Source organism: Pararge aegeria, chromosome 11 (genome assembly GCF_905163445.1).
Source record: "Pararge aegeria chromosome 11, ilParAegt1.1, whole genome shotgun sequence".
In the NCBI taxonomy this organism is placed as follows: domain Eukaryota; kingdom Metazoa; phylum Arthropoda; class Insecta; order Lepidoptera; family Nymphalidae; genus Pararge; species Pararge aegeria.
The window spans coordinates 9,417,471-9,440,664 of NC_053190.1; the positions used below are offsets into that span (position 1 = coordinate 9,417,471).

General features: G+C 32.9%; 2 protein-coding genes across 2 annotated transcripts; both read right to left on the minus strand.

Annotated features, from left to right (window-relative positions):
* Positions 1 to 493: 493 nt before the first annotated feature.
* LOC120627687 (ELAV-like protein 2) lies at positions 494 to 1,978 on the minus strand. Its single transcript, XM_039895711.1, has one exon. It carries the CDS (start codon positions 1,950 to 1,952, stop codon positions 1,047 to 1,049), a length of 906 nt encoding a protein of 301 aa, XP_039751645.1. The 5' UTR covers positions 1,953 to 1,978; the 3' UTR covers positions 494 to 1,046.
* A 5,635-nt stretch (positions 1,979 to 7,613) lies between these two features.
* LOC120627630 (proton-coupled amino acid transporter 4) lies at positions 7,614 to 22,698 on the minus strand. The gene is made up of 6 exons (XM_039895643.1): positions 22,195 to 22,698; positions 21,453 to 21,630; positions 20,481 to 20,838; positions 15,836 to 16,011; positions 14,871 to 15,043; positions 7,614 to 8,613 (listed from the first exon to the last, which is right to left on the minus strand). The coding sequence occupies exons 1-6, from the start codon at positions 22,457 to 22,459 to the stop codon at positions 8,375 to 8,377; spliced, it is 1,389 nt and encodes a 462-aa protein (XP_039751577.1). The 5' UTR covers positions 22,460 to 22,698; the 3' UTR covers positions 7,614 to 8,374.
* Positions 22,699 to 23,194: the final 496 nt, after the last annotated feature.

The window sequence follows — 23,194 nt, forward strand, 5'->3', positions numbered from 1 at the left end:
TGCATGTAAGAAGTGAAATTCCTCTTGTCACATTGTTTTTATTCATGATACAGTAATAAAATTCACAGGACACTTTCTCTCTCATTTTCACATTAATTATTTAATATAGTTAACACTACATTTAATATTAAATAGTGATATGATAATATTATTTAATAATAAATTTCATTATAAAGTATATGGACATTGAAGACTTTTGGATATTTTGCCTGTGCATAGAAAAAATTTTACTTAAAACTTTAAATAAAAACTTATTTATGAATGGGGTTTTTACTTGGAGTATTGATAGATACTTTTTTATTATATTAGTTCAATATATTAAAAGCATGTTTCTAGCTAAATACTTACTTTGGAGCCAAGTAGGCACAATATTATTTTAAATACAGAAGCTATACTATGATTATAAAATAGGTAGGTAAATATTATGTAAAAATAAAAAAATAACATCATAAATATTGCAAATAAGTTACTAAAACACATTTTTAAAATTGTGAAAATGAATTTTAATTCAGCAAATTTTATACTAAATGTATAAATATGATAAAATCTAGATTTTGTTTTCACTACCTAAATAGACATCATGTTATAAAAAGTGTACAACTAAAACTAGTAGCTGATTAAACATCTTCATGTGGCTTATATTATTAGTAAGATCTTGTAAAAGCACATTATAATGGTATATATTATACTTAAATAATAGATAAAAAATAATAATCAAAGCACATAGCTCACAACTGATGTTGAACTTCCAAACAACAATCTTCAATACAAATCTTAAACGTCTAGTAAACTTGAAACATTTAACGAGCAAACTGAATAAATTATTATTCATAATAAGAAACAAACTTAACAATATTGATAGCTCAAAGTAATATAATCTTTTAACAAGAGTTGACCGACCGCACTTAAGTTAATGTTGTAAATGGGAATACATCTCAGCACTATTTTGATAATTTTGATAATTGATGTGTATCAATGAAAAAGGAGTCATTTTGTCTATTAATTAATGTACTGATATTGTAAAGAGAGTTAGGACAGTTTTTACATTATCTCTTTTGTGTTTTGAAACTAACAGATAGCGGCTGGCCCTGGAGCACATAACCATTTAATGCTTGTATCGCCATCGCTGCCTGGTCATAATTCCTCATTGTCACAAATCCAAAACCTTTACTCTTGTTAGTCTGATGATCTTTTATTATCTTAACTGATACAATAGCACCGTAGGGACCAAACAGTTGCCATAAAGTCAATTCTTCTACTTCAGGAGCAATATTATAAATATATATCGACCATGTGCTCGGGGAGTTGTGATCTCCTATAGCACCCACATGATTAATCCATTGATAAGGCTTTATGAGGGAATTCTTAGAGAAATTGTTGTTATTGTTTTTATGTCTGTTGGGATTACTCTTATTGGCATACTTAACAGTTAGTGGGTGTAGAAAACCGGGTGGAGTGGAGCCATTGACGTTGTGAATGGCTCTCTCAGCTTCATACTGGTGTTCGTATAGCACGAAAGCTATACCCGAAGCGATGCGGGAATTAATTATTTTACCGAATTGTGCGAATAGTCCATGTAAGTCTTGCAACGCCAGTTCATTGGGCAGGTTACATACGTAGAGGTTCCAGTCGGCTTCCGGTTTCGAGGGCGGTTTCAACTCTGGATTGAGTAAAGCGTGTGAAACCTTTAGTGTCTTGTTTTGCATTAGCAGCCCGTTGAAAGCCTTCCGCGCTTTAATAGCATCCTCTGGACGAGCGTACTCCACGAAACCGTACCCTCTGTTCGATATCAATTTACAACTTTCTAATTTACCCATGGTTGAGAATAGTGAAAACATCATATCCTGCGTCATAACTTCGGGAATATAATTAACGATAAGCTTCGTAGGTGATTCGTCAGGCCCAAATTCATTATTTCCATGACAATTACCGTCTTGACACGATTCCGACATTTTTTAATTGTTGTCTAAGAATGACATTTCGTTCACAATGTTGCCCGCGCTGAAGTTTCGTTCAAAAACTTTAAAGTATAGACAATAATTTAATAATTTGAATTTGCAGTGAAGGTGGTTTCTTTTTTATTTTATAATACTGTCCTTCTTGGAATTATTTTACATTTACTTTAATTGTGAAATTTACTTTGGCAATATGATTTTAAATAATGAAATTATTGAATAGTTATTTTCAAAGCTCTTGCAATTCGTTTCAGATAATAAGTATAGAGTATTCATTCGTAAAGAGGATACAAACACAACGCTACACAATTTAAAAAATAACCTAGTTCATACGTAATCCTACCTCGAATTTTAATCGGATTTTAAATAAAACAAAAACTAGAATTAAATATTTCACTTTATTAGATAAAAGCCTCGTGACGTACAGTTTTTATTCTTAAATATTATAAACTATAGATTATATTATTAGTAGGTTGTGCAGTTTAGGTCTTTGGGTTTCTTTAATTGTGTTTAAAACAACAAAAAAAAAAGCATGAGATCGCAAGTCATCATAAAAATTGTTCATTTGACATCCATCTTCTCTTTGGCATGCTATAGTTCACATGAAATAAATATAAAGAACGGATATGTTTAACACACCAATTTTGTAAACACAGAAGTATTTTTAACCAGAGACATTAAGTTACAGTAGCGTTTAGATTAATCGGTTTAAAAATTAAATAAGAAAACTACTACCGTTAACCTGAGTAACATTATTTGGTTAAATTTATTGCATTACAGTTTAAATTTAATTGCCCTGTAGTCTATGGTGTGACTAAAAGCGGATTAAAGATCTCAGCTAATAATGGTTTTAACAACTCGATATCGACACGTTTTATTATCAACAACTTTTAAAAATGATAAGAGAAATCTTCACCCAGAGACAAGTCAAGACACTTTAATTTCAAATGCAATCAAACATTACATAATCACTTAAACAGTTGAATCAATACGACTACGTACTCTTTGTTGCCATGTCATTCATATGGAATGTGGGTTTCAAGAAAAAAATGTCCTTCGAAAGAAACGTAAATTTCTTTACAAAACCAGTATTAAATCAAATGTTCATAAATATGATTTTTGAAAACAAACTTAGGTTATCTTAACTTATCAAAAAAAAATATATAAAAATAAGATGTTTGACCTGAAAAAAATATTAGGTAGGTTTTTATTATGGAGGGTAGAGGTAAGGAGAGTCATCTGTGTATATGAAAAAGTGTCGTCAAAATGTATTAAATTAGGATGGCGCCACATTTGCATCAGGGTAACTCTTAAAAGAAGCGCCAAATATAAATATTGTTAGAGTAGGCTTGAAAAATAAACAAGGAAGTATGGAGATACAAGGAAGTAAGGTTATATTTACCACAATATTTTGTACAACGTAAGTTGTTGAAATTCTCAATAATTAACTACTTTAGTCGATAATTACATTAAATTTTTTAACTCGGCATACTTCAATTCATCTACGATTGCTACATTCATACCATACCCTGTGCATCCACCAGCGCCATTGTGGAGGATTTTTGAACTGTTTTTTAGCGCATACACTGGACACTTTTTCAACTTTTCTCCCATATAAGATGACTCTCCTTACCTCTACCCTCCATAGTTTTTATGTCTGTGCAGCAAGAGCGCCATTGTAATGTAATTACGCGCTCATTCAAAATTTGAAAAATTATAACGTAACGTTGTCCATTAAAACTCTCAAAATAGGGCTTTGAATTTTTAAAAGTTCCATATCTCTTAATGATATAACGGGATCTATACATATAACTGTGAAGATAGATTTCTGTTTTCCGTTCCCATAGATATCCCTTATCTCGTAATAAATGAGATACGAAGACTTTGAAAAATATGATTTATCCACTGCCTGTCAAAGTTACATCAATAGCTAAATCATAGTAACTTACCTTAGTTACTATGATTTAGCCTAACAAAATAAAAACGGGTACTTAACTAGTAAATATTATATAAAGCCTCTTTGAAGTAAAAATAATATGTTTACTATTAATAAATAAACAGCTACCAGGTTTGAACGATTTCATATCACATTGCAATAAAAGTATATAAAACAAATAACTATATAAGTTTACAAGACATTAATAAAAGCGTAAAACAGGTACAAAGAAACAATTGTCAATAATAGTCTAAATAAATTATATACCACACAGTCTAAAACTTTAAACCATAGATTCATACAGCTTAGTTAAGCCCACGGTTATGATTTAGCCTGTGCTTTTGGCATTCAAAGGAAAACCTTTTCAAAAAAAAATTGTCAGATAGTAGCACCTATGACAAATACTCTGTTTCTATGAAAGAAAAAAAAACTTGTGCAGTCAGGGTACGCCAGCCAGGACATAAGTTCAGGGGACCTACAACCAATACCAGCTGTATTTTAAAATGACTTTTAACACTAAAACGTCAAAAATATAAAAATAGTACAGCTTTAAACGATGGTAGTAAACCCCATGTACTCTAACACTACTATGACCTTCGAAAGAAAGTCACATGTAACTAACCGAAGATGCGAACAAGTATGGCGGCCAGCGCTAGACGATAATATCCAAAATATGCCGGAGCAAACCGAAAAAACGTCCCGTATGGACGGGGTATAACGCCTTTTCCTTACGTGGCAAATTTAAACCAGTTTAAAATCAAATTCATCTGTTCAGTTGTTAATGTTTCTACATTAATAACTGAACAGATGAATTTGATTATAATATAATATTATTGATTATAACTGGGATTCCAACAAATTTTCCCATTCAGGAAACCGTTTCTTTTTACGCAACGCTAAATACTATGGATTAGGTTCCTACTCTTCAAAAAGCTTTAATAAAATATTAAAATAACGAGTTTTTCAATATTATGCATTATTTGTACGAAAATGACATTCGAGTTTGCTATTTTATGTAAATTAATGTAAAACGTTTGTTTTCATAATAAGGTAGTAAAATCTCAAATAACCTAAACGAAATTTTGTAATTTCAAGTACAAGTAAAATTTAAAATAAGAAGAATACGTAGTACATATGTACTTTAAAATATAATATTATAACAACGTAACACTTCACACAAACACAATCTTAATTTTGATATCTCCGATTTAACTTTTTGTAATCTATTTGCTAATCTATTACCTCAAATCACTTTTAATAAATATTAAGTATCTTAACTCAGCCCACCACCTATGTGGCCCAATCCGCATTGGAGCAACTTGGTGGGTTATCCTGAAACCCTCTTTTCTATTATAGAGGAGACAGTGGGATATTAATAAATCGAGGATGATTTTGTTTATGCTTTCGGAATAGAAGGAAAATTATATTATAATAATTATATTGTTCTCTCGTTTACACAGTCTCTATGTCCGCACATAAGGTATTGCACGCGCACCACTTATCAATGAATTTGTGCATATAAACATAACCCGTATACTGGAATACATCGCAAAGATAATTATACATAATGATACATTGTTGCCGATTCTGTTTCCAGAAATCTTTAACTTTAACCTTGTTGGCAGATCTAAAAGTAGTGCTGTCCTTTTCACACAGGTTAGGTTAGGTAAGTAACAAATTATGTTGACAGGTACACTGTGAACATAATTTGTTTATTGAATTCGTTAAAAAAAAAAGAATTGGCGTTTGCGTTTTAAGGCGCATTTTCATTGGTCCAAAAATTGTTATGGGATTCAAAAAAGGGCTTGAATGTATTGACTGGTACGCCTTTTTTTTTAAGAGCGATCATATTTAGAGCGCATCGGGGTTTCCGAAATGTAAGCTATCACAGTAGTAGCGTAGTCGTCAAAAAAATAAATTATGTTTAAAGCATTGTATTTTGATAATTCAAGTCTAGATTTCCCTTAAAAGCTTATGCCAAATACCAACCTTAAAAATACCTTATAAATTGCGATTGACTGTAGATTTTAGTTGATTTAGAGTTTGATTACCATAAAATAGTAATTTTTGTTTAAAGTTTATTTACTGAAGAACCCCAATAAAATTATGATAGCATCTCGTAAAATATAACTCATTAGAAGATTGCGATTGTATAATATTAATAAATTATTGTCATATTACATTAAAAATAGTAGGCAAGCTATACTAGAATATAAACTTTCATTTTATTTACGTTTTATTGCACGTGGGGTGCAGGAATTTCCCGCACCCTGTGTATATCTGGTAGATACTATAAAAATTAGAAATATTTTCGAGTCGATCCCACGCGGGGAATCCCCGTACTTTTTGTACGCAGTGTTACATCCATTAGTTATAGACCAATGAAAATTACCCCTTGCGCTGTGTTAAAAAAATTCTGCGATATTATTTTAAAGTAAAATTGTATCAAGTGGTTTGTATGATAAGAATAATATTTTTAATTTAAACAGCCTTACTCAGTAAAGCACATATAATGATTGAAAAAAACAAGACTAAAATTCATTTTAAAAAAGTATGTCCAGACATTAGTAATTTCTAATTTAGCTGTCTTTTTTCTCATATGACGAATAAAATTACAATAAAAATTGAACTTTAGACACATTTTACCGGCAAATTTTTAACTGTCCCTCGAAACAACGCTTTACTATATTATACTAATAAGCAGCTATATGGGGATCATCTGTTTTTCAAGAGCATATTACATAAATTCAGCTAAAATTTTAACATCAATATTTTTCTACTAACATATATTAGCTTATTTTATCAAATACAATATAAATTGTAATGCACTAATCAAAAATTAATGTAGCACTACATTATATTCTCAACATAGATGCACATATAGATTCATTTAAATAGATAAATAGCTTCATTTATAATATATTAATACCTCTTAAAATAAATCTCTTAAAATAAATTAATATAATTTAATCACTTTCATCTTTGAAACTACACCTATTGTCTAAAAAAAATAATGTAAATATTTCGCATAGTTTCTATTTAATATTATTGTCATGGGATGGCTAAAGCCTGTACTTAGATAAACGTAATTTTATTTGTATTATATTTTAAACATTACGGTTATAGCATAAACATTATTAATAATTCACTAGGATGTTAATAGATTAGTTTCATTGCATGCTTAACTGAAACCATACTAAATTGATTGTGCTAATAATAATGTAATTGTGATCTAGTTTTACATATTGTCTAAGAGGGTGTTTGCAATGTTTAGGGGGTGTTTGGTAAAGTTAAAATTTCCAGCCTTGGGTGTTGTTTAATTTATTCCAGCGCTTGTATGCAACCACATAAATTCAAATATAGAATAACTATTATATTGTAATAAAATGCTAGTCTTAGCCCCAATTATGACGTTAAAAATAAAAACAGTTTTGCAACAAAGTGCATTTTTTACGCAGTAAGTTAAGATGTCAATGCCAAAGAGAGTAAGCAGATAGGTCCCCGGTGGGACACACTTACTTAGTATTCACTCTTTGTTTAAGAAACCAATTATTTAAATGGCAGGGAGAACGAAAGCCGCAAAGGTATTTCATTGGGTTGATAATTTAGATCTTTAATTAGCCCTATTGAAAAGGGATGTTGTTAATAAATAGTTTCAGGCGATAATGTATGGATATTATAAATGCCAGATGTGATATATAATTTTATCGGTAACCAGCAGGATTTTTTTTCTTAAAAATATATAACTTTAAATAACCTTTTTTATTTTCCGTATTAAGTATGTGTTAAAATTAATCGAACCGAAAACTAGAATTCATAAATCGTGTACAACAACACGAGCCAGCTGGCATGTTTTGACTTAACAACATAATACAGAAGAACCACTTTAGAGCGTTGCACAAACACCCCGTGAATATTGCCTACCACCCCCCAGAATATTAGTTTTGATTTTAAACAAGAGTAAACAGAACGTTAATAACAATGACTGTACCAGAGTTTACGATATCTATGCATAGCTACACCAATAATGATGTTGCATTGTAAAGAACAACCGCAACTTTCCATAGATTTGGTACCGAATCAAATTAGAATGTAAAGCAGCAATTTCTCGCCTATTGGATTTTTTTGTTTCCAAACAATATAAAGGTTTCCCGAGATATTAATTAATAAAGAATACATATAAAATTAAATCTGTACCAGTTGAACTGTCACTGTTCAATCCTCAGGGTATGCCATCAAGTGAGATTTGACAATTTGCAAGCGGCAATCTGTCAAGACATCCTTCTACAGATTGTGTACTTTGCGTTAAATACCATCATCAATGAAACACCAGCTTAAAAAAATTCAAATAGCATTTCCATATTTTAAAATTGCATTTTTTTTTAAAACCTTTGAAAAATGCCTCATTTTATTTATTGTGCACCAAAATAAGTATTCTTTGGTACTAATTTTGCGGTTGTCCTCTATCCGAGCATGTGTTTATTTAATGGTGATTGAAAATATTTTTAATACTGGAGTATGTGCCGAATGCGAAACCAGTTATGCCGAAGATTATAATTACTATGTCCTTCCATAGCATCCAGTCCTTTCTGCCGAGTCGGTCGGGCCAGAACGTTATGATTTCGATGATAGGCGGGAAAATAAGCGCCAGTGCGGAACTGCTGAATGCTCCCACAAGTGAAATTATGCTGCTCAGGTTAGGTATCAACGCCGCTGCGATAACTGAAAAAGAAAGAGAAAAGCGGGGGATATTAAAAAGAATAAGGTAGAGAGGATTCGAGCATTGTTCGACCACGCTGCTTCTATGTGGGTACCTTTTTAGTAATAGTTGACGGACCAAGCAGATTGACCACGTGATGATAAGATTGGAAGGAAAACCATATAACAGAGCAGTAATTCGCAGGGCAGTCAAGGAAATTATTTTGCAACGTGCCACCCTGTGTCCAACAACCTGAGGCATGGCAGTTAAGGCTCATGTATCTTTATTTACACCAGCAACCACGCCTTTCAGCGGGCGGGGGATAAAAATTATATCGCCTAACAAGGGATATTATTATCGTGCCCATCTGCTTCGTCACTGAACCATGGAATAGGAGAAGTTTACGAGTGCGAGTTCAGTACAACAATGTGCTGAGGGCGGTGTTGAGGAAGCCACGACGCTGCAGCGCGTTAGAGATGTTTGCGGAAGCGCGGGTAGATGATTTCTACGCGATCATCCGCAAGCGTGCTGCGTCAATGATGAGCAGGCTCGTGAGCAGCACCAACGCCCTCCTCAGTACACTGGCATACAGGCTGGACAGCTCTCTCTGGGGAAGCTGGGATGGTGTGCACACGCGCTATAGGGGTGTTATCAGTTAGACTATAAGGAATTTTGTGTATAGAATGAGGTTGTTTTTAGTTGTTAAGTGCTAACATAGGTTTAACTACATTGTTTTACTAACACGATATGGACAAATTTCCGAAATAAAGATTATCATTATTATTATTATTATTATTATTCCCCCCGTTTGTTTATTATTTGATATTATATATTATTTGGATATTCTTTCCATTGGTGCGCCAGTGCTTTGAGTGTTTATAAAGCTTTTCCCCAAGTAGGTATATAAGGGAAAAATGTTTGTGAAATGCACATTGCGGAGTAGAAAATTCCAAAAATTCATAAGAGGAAATTATATAGAAAATAATATTAATGAACAATATAACCGCTTCCAGCTACATTAAAACATGTGGTGATATAATTATTATAATAAATTATCACGCATCGCTGGGTCTTTTCCGCGCGTGGAACAATTAATATTATCTGAGTGTAAATTTCCTAATTGATGAGGTCAACAACGGTCTGTTACCTAAAGCTGTTGCGTGCACTTCATGCATGCACAAAATCACTGCCTTTTTTCTCGTACAAGTACGTCTCGTAAAGAAGTGTCTTACGTTTAAATAAATGTTATACTTAATCATCAAAGCCCACCAACCGCTTTGATGCATTAGAGCAGAAGCGTGCTGGATCTGTACTCCGAACCCGCGTTCTTATGAGAGAAGAGACCTGTGCCCACGAATGAGACGTTATATACTTAGAAGTTAGATAGACAGAAGTTAGGCTGATGATGATAAGGTATGTCTGATCTGGTGGGCCAACTGAGGCTTATTTAGTTTAGCGATGATAAAAAGCATTGCATATACCTAAATTCCAGAATTAAAGTACCATTTCGTAAACATAAAACGGCAGTAATTTTATGTAAAAAAAAATCATAGTAAAAGAGTTTTTTGTTTGTAAATATTTCTCCATGCATCGCTTATTGTCAATGGGGCTCAAATTACACGGTCAGGTGTAAACGAAAGCTGACCTAAATTCAATTGAAAGTTAAAATAAGAAAGTTTAAATAAAAGATTGATTGATGTTTGACAACTCAAAAAGTTATTTTAATTACAATTTATACCTTTACATAATATTATACATCTTAGCGGTTGACCGTGGTTTGGCCTGCGTCAAATTTGTGGTAAGTACTTCTGTTCCTATACACATTTTTATCTTTTATTCTACACCCTTTAGAGGTTGTTAAAAACGCTTTACAGAATACGTTTTTATTGACCGCTTTAAAACTACGCCGATTTTGGCGCCCTATATCTAACTTTATAATCGAGGGACTTTCAACCGCCGTTTCACCCCATTAGGGATTACTATAGTATACTACATATATACATACTATAGTATAGTATAGGGTAGATGTAATAGAAACTTTACTACAATAAGTATCTTGGGTACCTTGTAAAACATGGGAATCTTAATTCTCATACATCCGGTCAACACCTATTTCACACCTTAAAATGTAGAATTCTTAAATAAAAAGGCGCTGTAAATGTCCCGTTTAAATCGGTCTAGCCGTTTTAGAGATAAGCCGGAAAAGAAGTTTAAAACAATGTGTGTTTTACCATTTTATTTATTTGTATGATAGAGATAAACTAACAACTTCTATTTTTTTCACAGATTATGAGGCTTTTTATGTAGGTACATATACTACTGTGATAAGACAATAATTTCTAACAGGGACACTCTATCGGACCCATTAATTTTATCAGCTATATTTACATTCATTTTTATTGCTAAAAATAACAGTGAAAATACAAATCTTATTAGACCAGGGAAACTACAACCGATTTGGTTGGCTTATGGCTTTATGTTGTTGCCATTTTTGTCCCACAGCTACAGCAGTTCGACTGTGTGAGCAGACCCGTCTATCTCATGTTGCCACATGTTCCCAAATGGCATTAATAGTAACTAGCATGGCGTCGCTGGAGGCAATGGAATTTAGAAACCAATGTCTTTGCCTAGCAGTAGCAGTGAGCGTCGATTCGTTGATAATGGTGAACCTAAGAACATTAACTTTTGTTACTTCCACAGTCATTATGGGGTAATGCTGCTGATATTGATTCTATTTTTGTACTGCAGTAAATTGAGCCCCAGAGAGTCAGAGAGAGAGAGGTAAAGAGGTAAATTTAAAGAAGTCTAAATTATGACTTCTTTAAATTTACCTCTTTCTTTATGTACCGTCATAATTTTAAATAAAATAAAATTTATGAAAATAAAATTTATTAATTTTACATAAAAATATACTTAACAAAATTTTTTTTTTACGGTATAAAAGATTTAATATATTATGAGACTTAAATAACAGTTTTATAAATATCACCGGATGAAGTCTTAGCAGTTTATATGAAACGTAAATTTTTATTTCTCTAAAGTATTATAGAAAAATAAATAAATGAATATCAAAAAAGTACTTAATTACTGGTCTATTGTTATCTGTGAGCTGTAACCCACCAAGAACATTTGATTATATTTAATAACCAGTAAAAGTTGGTACCTAGTCACTGTAAAAAAATGAATAAAAGTGACTAATATAAGTCGTTTTGACGGCCGACTGGCGCAGTTGGCAGCGACCCTGCTTTCTGAGTCCAAGGCCGTGGGTTCGATTCCCACAACTGGAAAATGTTTGTGTGATGAGCATTAAGTGTTTTTCAGTGTCTGGGTATTTCTATGTATTTTCTAAGTATTTATGTATATATAATTCATAAAAATATTCATCAGTCATCTTAGTACCCATAACACAAGCTACGCTTACTTTGGGGCTAGATGGCGATGTGTGTATTGTCGTAGTATATTTATTATTATTTATTATTATTACTAATAATTCAATTTACTTTGTGATAACCTGTGGTTCTGTTATTAATGATTTGAAGAACTTATCAAATGTTATACTCCTTTCGGGAGCATGATAACGATCACTGCTACAAACATTTGCCAAATGAGGTCACAATGTTTATTTATTTAGTTGTTTTCATGCTTACATCTATCATTAGTCATTACAGGGACAATAATTATGTTGATGGATAATAATACTTAAACCACACAATAAATAAATAAACAAATATACTACGGCAATACACACATCGCAATCCAGCCCCAAAGTTAGCGTAGCTTGTGTTATGGGTACTAAAATGACTGATGAATATTTTTTATGAAAAATATGCATAAATACTTATAACACAGCATACTAATACTATATATTAATATAGTATATATAATATGTATATATATTAATATAGTATTAATATGTGTAATATTCATAATCATCATATCATCCCTTTACCGGACCACTACAGGGCAGGGGTCTCCTCCCACAATGGGAAGCGGTTTATGCCGTTTTCCACCACGCTGGCCCAGAGCGGATTGGTGGCGAAATACTGTGTATTATTAAAACAATATTTTAGTTACTTAATGCGTACCGGATATAAGCTCCTATTTTAACTTGTAAAGAACAGGATAGAATATCACTGAACACTGGAATAGCTGTACATTAAAAAATTAGGTTACAATGGAATTCTATTACATTTGCAAAAAAAACATCACAGAAACCGTATTCACGGCTAATATTGAAGCATCAAACACAGTTGACCAAGCGGAAGTGACTAACTTCATTCCATTTAGCAGTTGACTGTAATTATTTCACCTCTTATGTTTTAAAGTTTACCATAAACTGGGGAAAATGGTAAATGTTTGTGACCTATCAATATTACGTGGGTGTGAAGTTATAGGTGCGCGGGGGGGCGTTTTCACTATTTTTGGGTGACACATTTCTACACAATGCAATAATGGCTTAATGAGGGTTCTGTAGGAATGTTCTTTACTCTGTGAGGGGCGTGCTACGATAAACTAAAAAAGTTTGCGTAACCCTTTCGAGAACCCGATCGCGGTTGATTTTCAGTAATTTTTTGAAGAGTAGGTACCGATGTGTGACTCCGAAATTCTGTATCAGATTTATATGAAATTCAAATAGGACCATTTCGAAATAAATCCCTGTCGAAGAAAAGAAGAATTACGCAAATCCGTCTATAAATGACGGAGTTATGCCTGAACATGCATTAAATAAAAAACCGAAATTATAACATCCTCCTTTTTGTCAAACCTCCGTTTTGGAAGTCAGCTAAAAATTATGTCATATAACCTTCTTCTGTCGTAAGAATTTAGAAGTTGAGAAGTTCTTTTATTGTGACCTCAGATTGTAACCATTTCCTATGTTCGTGAATACTTTGTATTTGAGTTTGACATTTATTTTAGTTGGTGTTTATTAAAACTCAAATGCCCGTTTACACTAACGACAAACAAGGCAATGCCTAAGTAATGCTTAATCGACGAAGATTCCTAGGCATACATTATCCTTCACAAATCGATTTCCACTAGGCACCTTATATAACCTAGTACCCAGTGGCGTGCATAGACACAGGGTATGTATGTATGCAGCAGAACGAGTTATAAAACACTTATGGATAGGCATTGTAACAGTTATAAAAAGCCTACCCTTAAGTATTTATAACTCGTACTGGAGATTCTCTTCATTTTATATCATCTGCATACCCTGTACAAACCCTCTATGCACGCCACTGCTAGTGAACCACCGCACCCCAAAAAGAAAAGCATTAAAGTATAACTATAACGTAATTATCAAAAAATCAATTATATAGTCAGTAATCATTTGACCAAGTGAGCTTTTAATAGCTTATTACTGGTAAACGATTAATGTTGAAGGATAGGTCGCCTGTGGCGAGCAGTAACAATAAATATTAAAATTGTGACCGGTTAGCGGTATTGCGGGTGTTCCGATAAGAATATTTAGTTTATCTGCTTTTTAATTATCTTTACCTACATACACGGTAAGAATGTAAAATTTCCCATTCTCTTTAATATTTACATTAGCAAATATCTTTGTACTAAAACAAAACATCTAAAAAGATACCATGGCATCGATATCTTCCATGACTCCCCCACAGCTTTTATCTCCAATTTCATGTTCATTATCGTACCTTCAAACTACTGGCTCTTTATCTAATAATTCATTAGACAAATCTGGACGACACTTATAGTGCAGTTCATAATTTTTTTTTATTTAAATATTTTCCCCACACTTGGAGGATATATATATATTCGTACAAATTAGTATTAAAAAAAAACTAAAACAATATTTGGTTAAAGATTACTTTGTCATGTTTTTCATTGGGTAAATTTTACTGAATCGTGCCAAATTCCGACCAGGGTTCCGACTTATCTGGCCATCAGCATAACCTCGCAATAATATAAAATAAAACTTGTTCAAGCGTTGATAACCTTATGTTTTCTGTTTATTCCTTTAATCTTATTGCATAAAAGTTATAGAAATTAAGAAACAAAAATTTATAAATATTTATATTTTTTTTAGTACGTTTGTACATATTATTTAACATATAAAATAAAACAAATAAGTTCTTAATATAGATAATCTTATTTGAAAAAAATGTATGAGTTTGTTCGAAACCATATGCTATCAATTTGATTCGTAATAAATAACAAGGCCACACATCCCCCATAAAGCAATATTGTCAATATCTAGTATCTAATATCAAACGCGTGAAGTTGCGTGCTGAATATATTAGAAAACAATACTTACATGTTATCGAAATGAGGACAAATCGCGTCACTGCCTCTCCATACGCCAACGCCTTTTCTGAAGTCACTTTGCTTTTGATATACGGCCATACAATGTTCATTGGCACGTAGAATTGAAGTCCGTATGAGAGGAAAATTGCAGCTGCCATCACCGCCCTTACGCTTTGAGCTAGCCTATACAAAAAAAAAACTAATATTAATATCATCTTTCCCAACCTATCACCCAATATAATAAACGTAATAATAAATGCTTTTATTTCATGTCAAATAAGACAAAAATTAAAATTATACACTAAAGTAAACAAAAAGAAGATTACGATAAAATCAATAAAATCAAATTAAAATTACAATTTAAATATAACGAGCTTATGTTATAATATATGATGACCTCCCAGGCGCATCGTTGAAAGCTGTAGTCTTATAATATGTGGGAAGAATTACGAGAGAGGAATACTATTCGAACATACGCGACGTAACGTCTTGATTAATTTCGCGTCTTCTTTTAATGTTGATTAACATCTTTCAACAATTGTAAAATCATTTTTATCATATCAATATACTTATGTTGCGTTAATCATCGACTTTATTTAAATATCCAACATAAAATTACGGGTTAAAGGCATGTATAAATTTAAATTTCTGGTCTAGTGGGAGGCTTCGCCCGTGGCTAGTTATCACCCTACCGATAAAGACGCGACCTTAAACGATTTGGCGTTCCGGTATGATGTCGCGTAGACGTAGGAATATGGGTCTATTATATCTGCCATACCTATATAAGCCCGCTACCATCATAGACCGCATCTTCACTTACCATCAGGTGAGATTGCAGTCAAGGGCTATCTTGTAGTGGACTAAAACAAAATCGAGTAACACAAGATAGGGAGGTACATGTCGGAAATTTAAGAAGAAACTTGACAAACTATCCCTCATTTTAAAAAGAAAAAAGGTTAAGAAAAATAATCTTACAAGTCGCTGGGTAAATTGAGAGTTATACTGCCAAGAACTCTATCCCCGTATCTTAAATAGCCAAAAAAGCCAATGGCGGTATAAAGTGCAGCTACTATCACCATCCCTGTGTTTAAAACGCCGGTCCATCCTCCGAAGTCTTCGGGTGTCTTCATGTTATTTTCCAGTGGCAAAATCTACGATAAAATTATTTTCTTAATTAATTAAATGCCACGGTCACCAAGTTCAAAGGCAATAATTATTGCCAACCATCGATTAGAAACGACATAAAAGCGACTCCTATAAAAAATTGCCATATAAAAAATATCTAATTTGATCGCCAAAATAAAAAATAAAAACGTGTATGTGCTTATGTACGCGTAAGAAGTTATACTTCTTTGGTGTAACAAGATAAAAATCTTTCCAAAAATTTTATCTGTCGCCTTATTCTACGTTTGTAGAAACAACGACACAAACTATAGAAAAAAGGTATTTAATACATTGAAATTTTTATTACAACGCATTACCTAGTTAAATTAAGTTTATTAAAATATAAAAAGGAATATTTCTGCATAGTAATTACTGAAATGGACATAATAAACATAATTAATTAAAAAAAACTAATTATCGAATAACCAAGTTTCACTAACATTGAATCAATTAAATCACCAGAATGAGTCCGCAGACTTTGATAATTGAAAGTGTACACTGTCAAACCTTATAGCTAACTTCAGGGTGTCGGTTTTTTGTGACGGTGTGGGCGCGATATATATAAATTTACTCTCATCATTTTTCCCTAACGCGCCAAAAGAAGTATAACTTCGAAGCTTGAATCCCAGCACGCTCTTTTATTTTTTTTATGTTATGTGCGCTTTACGTAATTAAGTTTAACTTGCTTTAATTTGAATGAAAACATCGTGAGGAAGCCTGCATGTTTTAGGGTTTTCATAATATTCGCAAAGGCGTGTGGAGTCCACCAATCCGCACTGGGTCAGCGTGGTGGACTACGGCCTACACCCTTCTCATAGAAGGAAGAGAGTCGTGCCTTGTAGTTTGCCAGTAATGCGTTGATTGAGTGAGAGACAGTGAAAGAGAAACAGCTAAGAAAAAAGAATTCGCAAGTATGACGTCAAACTAATAGTTTTTTTTTACCGTAGCTTCATGTGAGTGACATAGGCATGGCGTAGTCACTCACACACTAAGGAAGCAGAGAAGCAGTAGTCTAATTTTCCTTTTCAGTTTGTAAAAATGAGAATGAGGCAGATAAATTACCCACACCTACACTACAATGTAAAAATTGTTTATCTCTTGCTACGAGTCTACAACGAAAAAACTGTTTCTCTACTAAATTTGACTGCATACTTGTAATGGTATCGAATGCGAATTTACATAAACTAAGGAACAGAAAAGAAAGGTCTAGGTCGATACCTGTATAGGTATCAAATCTATAGTCGTAGTAAAATGGTTAATAAATGACCCTCATTACGTAGTAGTTGCATAAATAGCCACAATTGACGATGTACTTGAGAATTCTTTTTTTTTTCGCATTCGAATAGTTAGTAAAACTCTTAGGCTACTCAGTTACGAGTCGATAACTTAATGGCGCTGCGTAAACAGGAAAGCCTACTCTAAAAATGTTCCTGTCAACGTTAGCCTACTTTTCGATTATTCCGATATGTAGTTGTAAACAAAGAACCAGAATGTTATCAGTTGTTACACGCCAGACATTGACGGGCGATAGAGGTCAACACAGCGATTGATTGTAGGCTTTAGCCTAGATCTCACCGCATGAAACCTACACCGATCTGTTATTTAATTAAACTTCCATTGGTATCGATCACGTACTACCTACGAAATTGCCCTGTAGGTCTTGTGGTTAGCAGGCTGTGATATCATTTGATTCCTTGGATGAGAAAAAATAAAAACACAGATACAGCGGTGGTGAAGAGTTGCCGTTTCTTGATGTTATTATGAATGAATTTTGAATTTGAAACGCCATGCTATTCAATTGTGTCACACAACAATTTTGTAGTTTACGCAAGTAACGTACATACTACAACCCTATCTACGTACATACTAATCCCTACTAATATTATAAATGTGAATGTAAGATTGTTTGTTACGCTTTCACGCAAAAACTCCTAAACCGATAATCATGAAACTTTGAACACATATTTCTGAAGGTATTAGAATTAATATAGGATGCTTTTTATACCAGAGGGGTAGAAGGAGTTTGACATTACACCATAACGCCGCCAAATGATACCCGATTTAAATAATTACTTTTGCACTTAAGAGGTTATAATGTCTGTTTCATTTTGCGAACATTTCGTGTATATCTGATGAAAGCGATTGGAGAAAGAGGACACAACTCCTCAGCGGACGGCAGCCAACCCGTCATTTAAGGCTCAGCTATCCTAAATACATAAATTTTAACAGTTTTACAACGGCAGGCTACCACCCTACGATACCGTTATTTAACAAAATAATTTGACTGACTTATTTCTGTAGGTACATAATAGGAAGAGTGCAAGTTATAACATCTACTCGTAATAAAGCTGAGAGGAATTTTTCAATGCGAAAACGACGTCTGGCGCCCTGGCGTCTACGAGGTCAAGGTTTTGCTCGTAATAAACATAGCTTTCGTAAAGCTTACAGCCTTAGGGTATAGCAGATACCTACTTACCTACTTGTCGCAATTTTAGAACTGTACGTGTATTTTTCTTCACATAAAATCATGGAATTTAGATATATAAATACTTAAAATTAAGTGTACCTACCTACCTTAGTAGGTGGTGAGTGGTTTTAAAGCGGTTTTTTTATATTCCTACCGGATATTGACGGATAAAAATGGTCACTGATACCCTACAATTTTGAAGATTATTACGGACTTTACTGTAGTACCTTTTATTTAAATTTCTTATTATTTTTATATCTAGTAGGTACTGATATTTGCCAAAATGACCGATTTTAAATGCAATTTACCGAATTTGGGTAAAAATCTGCAGATTTTAATAGGCACTAGAATTCTGTCGCTTTTTTTTAAATTAATTATTAATGCTGGTATTGACTATTGATACTTGATACGAAAGTACTATACGGGTGTTGTTAACATTGCAAAAGAGCCTAGCTGCGAACATTTGCGCGGTTCGGCTCTAAAAATATCTTTATCTAACCATGCTATGACATATTATATTCTAATTTAATCAAGTATTTTAACAATTTTCTTGTTCCACAACTACTTTTACTGGCCTGTAAATAAAACAAAAGCACTCATGACTAGTTTTTTTTCAAGGGATAAAAAGGAAGTCTTTCAAGTATTCGTTCGGAAAGGTTCGATACTCATTTGTGAACTCACCTAAGTTACATTATATGGGTTCCTTTGGTATACGAAACCGTAGAACAATAAAATTCCCCAACCATATTAACAATGTAATTAAATATTCATCTGCACGAGGGATGCTCGCGATTAAAGAGTAGGCAAAGCGATACCAAGGTTGGATGTAAATTACTGTGAATAGATAAAAATATTTTTATAGCTGATACAATTCATTAAGAGATCAGTTACATTTTAAAAACAACTGATAATATACAGGTTGAGTCGTAAAAATTGGATAATCTTACAATGTGCGGATAGACCACTTAGCCTTCACTTAGGTCGGTGCCGATTCTGTTACACATAAATCTCTAAACTAAATTATATTGCTGGGTCTAAAATTAGTGATGTCGTTTTGAAACTGTATATCCTGAAAAAACTGTATATCCTGTAATCCTAATACAAATAAACTGTGAGATGGTGATAACAAAAAAAAATTACCTGGCTAAGTTTGTTGTGGGCTTAGACCAGGGCGCGTTTGGAACCCTCGAAGCTTTAAGTTTAAGTTGGCGTACGAAGTTATCACGTTCATAAATGTTGTCTTTAGAGTTCATACATGAGACAATTTACGCATCACCTTTAGCATAATATTCCTTTGAATAGTGTGATTATTTATTTTTTTATCAATATTTGACAAGAATGTGAGAATGAAATACTTCGTAAAACCGTTTAAAAATTATTTTCAACATGAATTTTATAATAAACTGCAAAATGAACTTCTTAGAAGAGGTTTAATTCCGATAAGTTATATAAAATACTGAAAGACTCGGTTTTATTTTCCGTGAAAGTTTCAGATTTTTGACAAATAAACTTCGGAGGCAAGTGTTGCGGAATCGTATTTTTTTATGATAAATTAAAAACTTCCATACTTAAAAATATAATCTGTCTTAGAATGTACAAGTTTAACCCTTCTTGGTATTAAATTTAAAAGGGAGTTAATTAGGCAAATGGGTATCTTACCCCATTTGCCTAGTTAACTCCCTTTTCAATTTCTAACCCTTTTTATAATAAAATGAATATAATTTTTGTTTTTATTTATGCACATAATGTTGGACGGATAAGTGGATCGACTTACAACGTAGCACTATGAGCATAAAATTTTTATTATATTGGTAACCGCACCCAAAATACAAAATGAAGCTATGCAAGACAAAAAAAAATTGCAAATATATAAATTGTTTATTATATTTTCTTATTTCACTAAAGGCATCATGCAGGCATTTTAAGCATCTTAGCATATTATTATTGAGACAAGATATGATATAAAAATATATTTTATGCCAAACTCACCACTCCAATGCCTTCAAAAGCATATATAGCTGTTCCAAAATACAATGGCAATTGATGCCAGCCCGCAAACGCTTTCACAGTGCTAGTATGAGGTAAATCTTGTAAGATATAATAGAATGTTATAACCAGACCCCAAGCTGTCATAATAGCAGCGATCAGAGAAACTGGTGTCAAATATTTCAGGTTCTTTACCATACCCAGGGCTAGCATTGGTGGAAACAATAATGCTAAGTAGCTGTGTACACTGAGGTTTATGTGAAAAATATGCATTGTATCCTGCAGGTTAGTCGCAACAAACAAGAAGTAAACACAGCAAAATCCTAATTGTGTTATTACTAGAAATATATTGACAATATTCCTGAAACAATACATGCAATATGTAAATCAATTGTGTAATGTGTCTGTTAGTCACTGGTTGTTTCGTGATGATAGTGGGTCAAGTTTTATGATAAAATATATCAATGAGATACTGACTGAAATTAACAAAATTCAGATGTTGAATAAGTTAAGAAAATATACATCAAAGCTATTTGAATTATGACACTCCTAATTTTTATGTAAACTTCTAATATTTCAAAAGTTTACATTTCATTTAGCAGGTGTTAAAAATTATATGTATGGATACATATACGTATGGATTTATATATTGATCCATACATATATGTATTAAAAAAATTTGTCTGATAATTTTTTTTTTGTTTAAAGCTCAACTGCAGAACTGATTTTGATCAAATATGGCAGACATAGCTTGCATCTTTGAGATAGGACATGTTTAAATATAACATTGGTTGCTTGCTTTCTGGTGGTTACTGCAGCAGAAACTAAAATCTCAAAGTAATAATTTTATTTAGACAACATTGGTACAGTAAAACATTTACTAATATTAACCACCCAATCAGCATTGAAGCTATTAATGAAAAATTCTTTCACCAAAAAATACTGTTAATACCACATAAAAATATCCACACTTACCTGATTTTTTTTGCATATGGCCTCAATGAAATAGGACCCATAGCAAAAGCGTCCTCAACTACATCAGCAAAACTCATGGCTGGTCGTTGATTTCTGATGCATAACTCATGGGAGCATGAGACAAGTATATGCATACAATGTGTGCATATTGCACCCATTAACAATGTTCCAATCACACCTGAACAATGGAAAGAATATACAATCCTCGAAAGTACAAAAAAAAGTTTAGATATCATAATCAATTAATAAAATACTAAATATACACAGTCCATGTATGTGTAATGATGCACATTACAAAATAGGACCAATTTTGTTGTTTACAAATCTAAAATTAACCCAATAGACAGCGTAAAAGTGGTGCTGAAATTATCCCATTTTTTTTTGTTGAAAAAGATATTTCTTTCTTCTCTGAGCATTATATAATACAACAGAATTATTGTTACCAAAATATAAAACAATATGATAATTCTCTATCACAGAGTTAAGAAAATGGCAAAGGTATTAGCAAGAATATTGCGCTGTTGGGCCCTACAATCACTAATAAAAAATAAAAGCCCACCAATCTGCATTGGAGTAGCATGGTGGGTCTCCGTTTATAGTTCCTGCTTGCTTAAGGGAAAGGGGTTATGTGTGCCCCACAATATTATGATTAAAATAAAGAGTATAAGAAAGGTTGCTTACATTATATGAAAAGTAAGAAGACTAATATTGACAGTGACTTTATGCACTTATTAATACGCACCCAAGAATAGCCCAGCGTTTTTGAATGCATCCGGCATGGCCAAAATCCCAGTGCCAATATTGCCTTTCAACAGGTGGATTAGAGTATCGAAATTAGACGTTGGGTGTTCCAAATATCGTTCAGATGCAGGGTTATATCCACATTTATTAGGCTTCTCATCTTTAGTTGATAAATCTGGACTGGTCACCAATTCAACTGTTTGAACCTCTGAATTATCAATAGGAGTATTCGGGCATATAAGTAGTGGTCGCTTTTCATCGCTCATTTTGACTTCTCAAAACGATATATCTACACTTTCCAAAGTTAAGCTACAATTATTTGTCAGTGATTCGTAAAAATAATTTACATCGTAAATAATAGCAGTCGTCCAATAGTCATGGCATTAATTACGAACACTCCAGCCCACTGCGTCGATCGTCGATTGGGTTATTACTGGATCACACACAACTCACTGAGTTGATCTCAGATGCTCTTCCCGTCTAATAAAATATTGATTTAGCGATAAAATAAATAATACATAATAACAATAACAGCTGACAGATGACAGTGATAATACAAAAATGACATCTGACAAATTATTTTTCTTTTTTTCTTTTTCCAGTTGAGAAAAAGCAAAGGTATCTCATCAGCGTACAGCCTGTGTGTGTTCTGACATCTAACAAGTAGAGTTCATATAAACCGTTAAGATAAAATGCACCCTGGAGATTAAACATTATTCAAACATAAACAAATATCTACATGTACATCTTCAAATATGGTGTAAATCTTTTCATATTAAAAAACAAAGTCCCCCGCCGCGCCCGTCTGTCTCTCTGGGCGCGATAAACTGAAAAACGGATTAGAACGGATTATCATAATGTTTTGACTAAAGAATAAAGTGACTCTTGCGAAAGCCTTTAGCGTATATTTTATTACGGCTGTCTCAAAATTGGCTGAAACATGCCATACAAACTTGTAGCTTTTCTGTGAAAATGATTGATATAACATAACGAAAATGCAC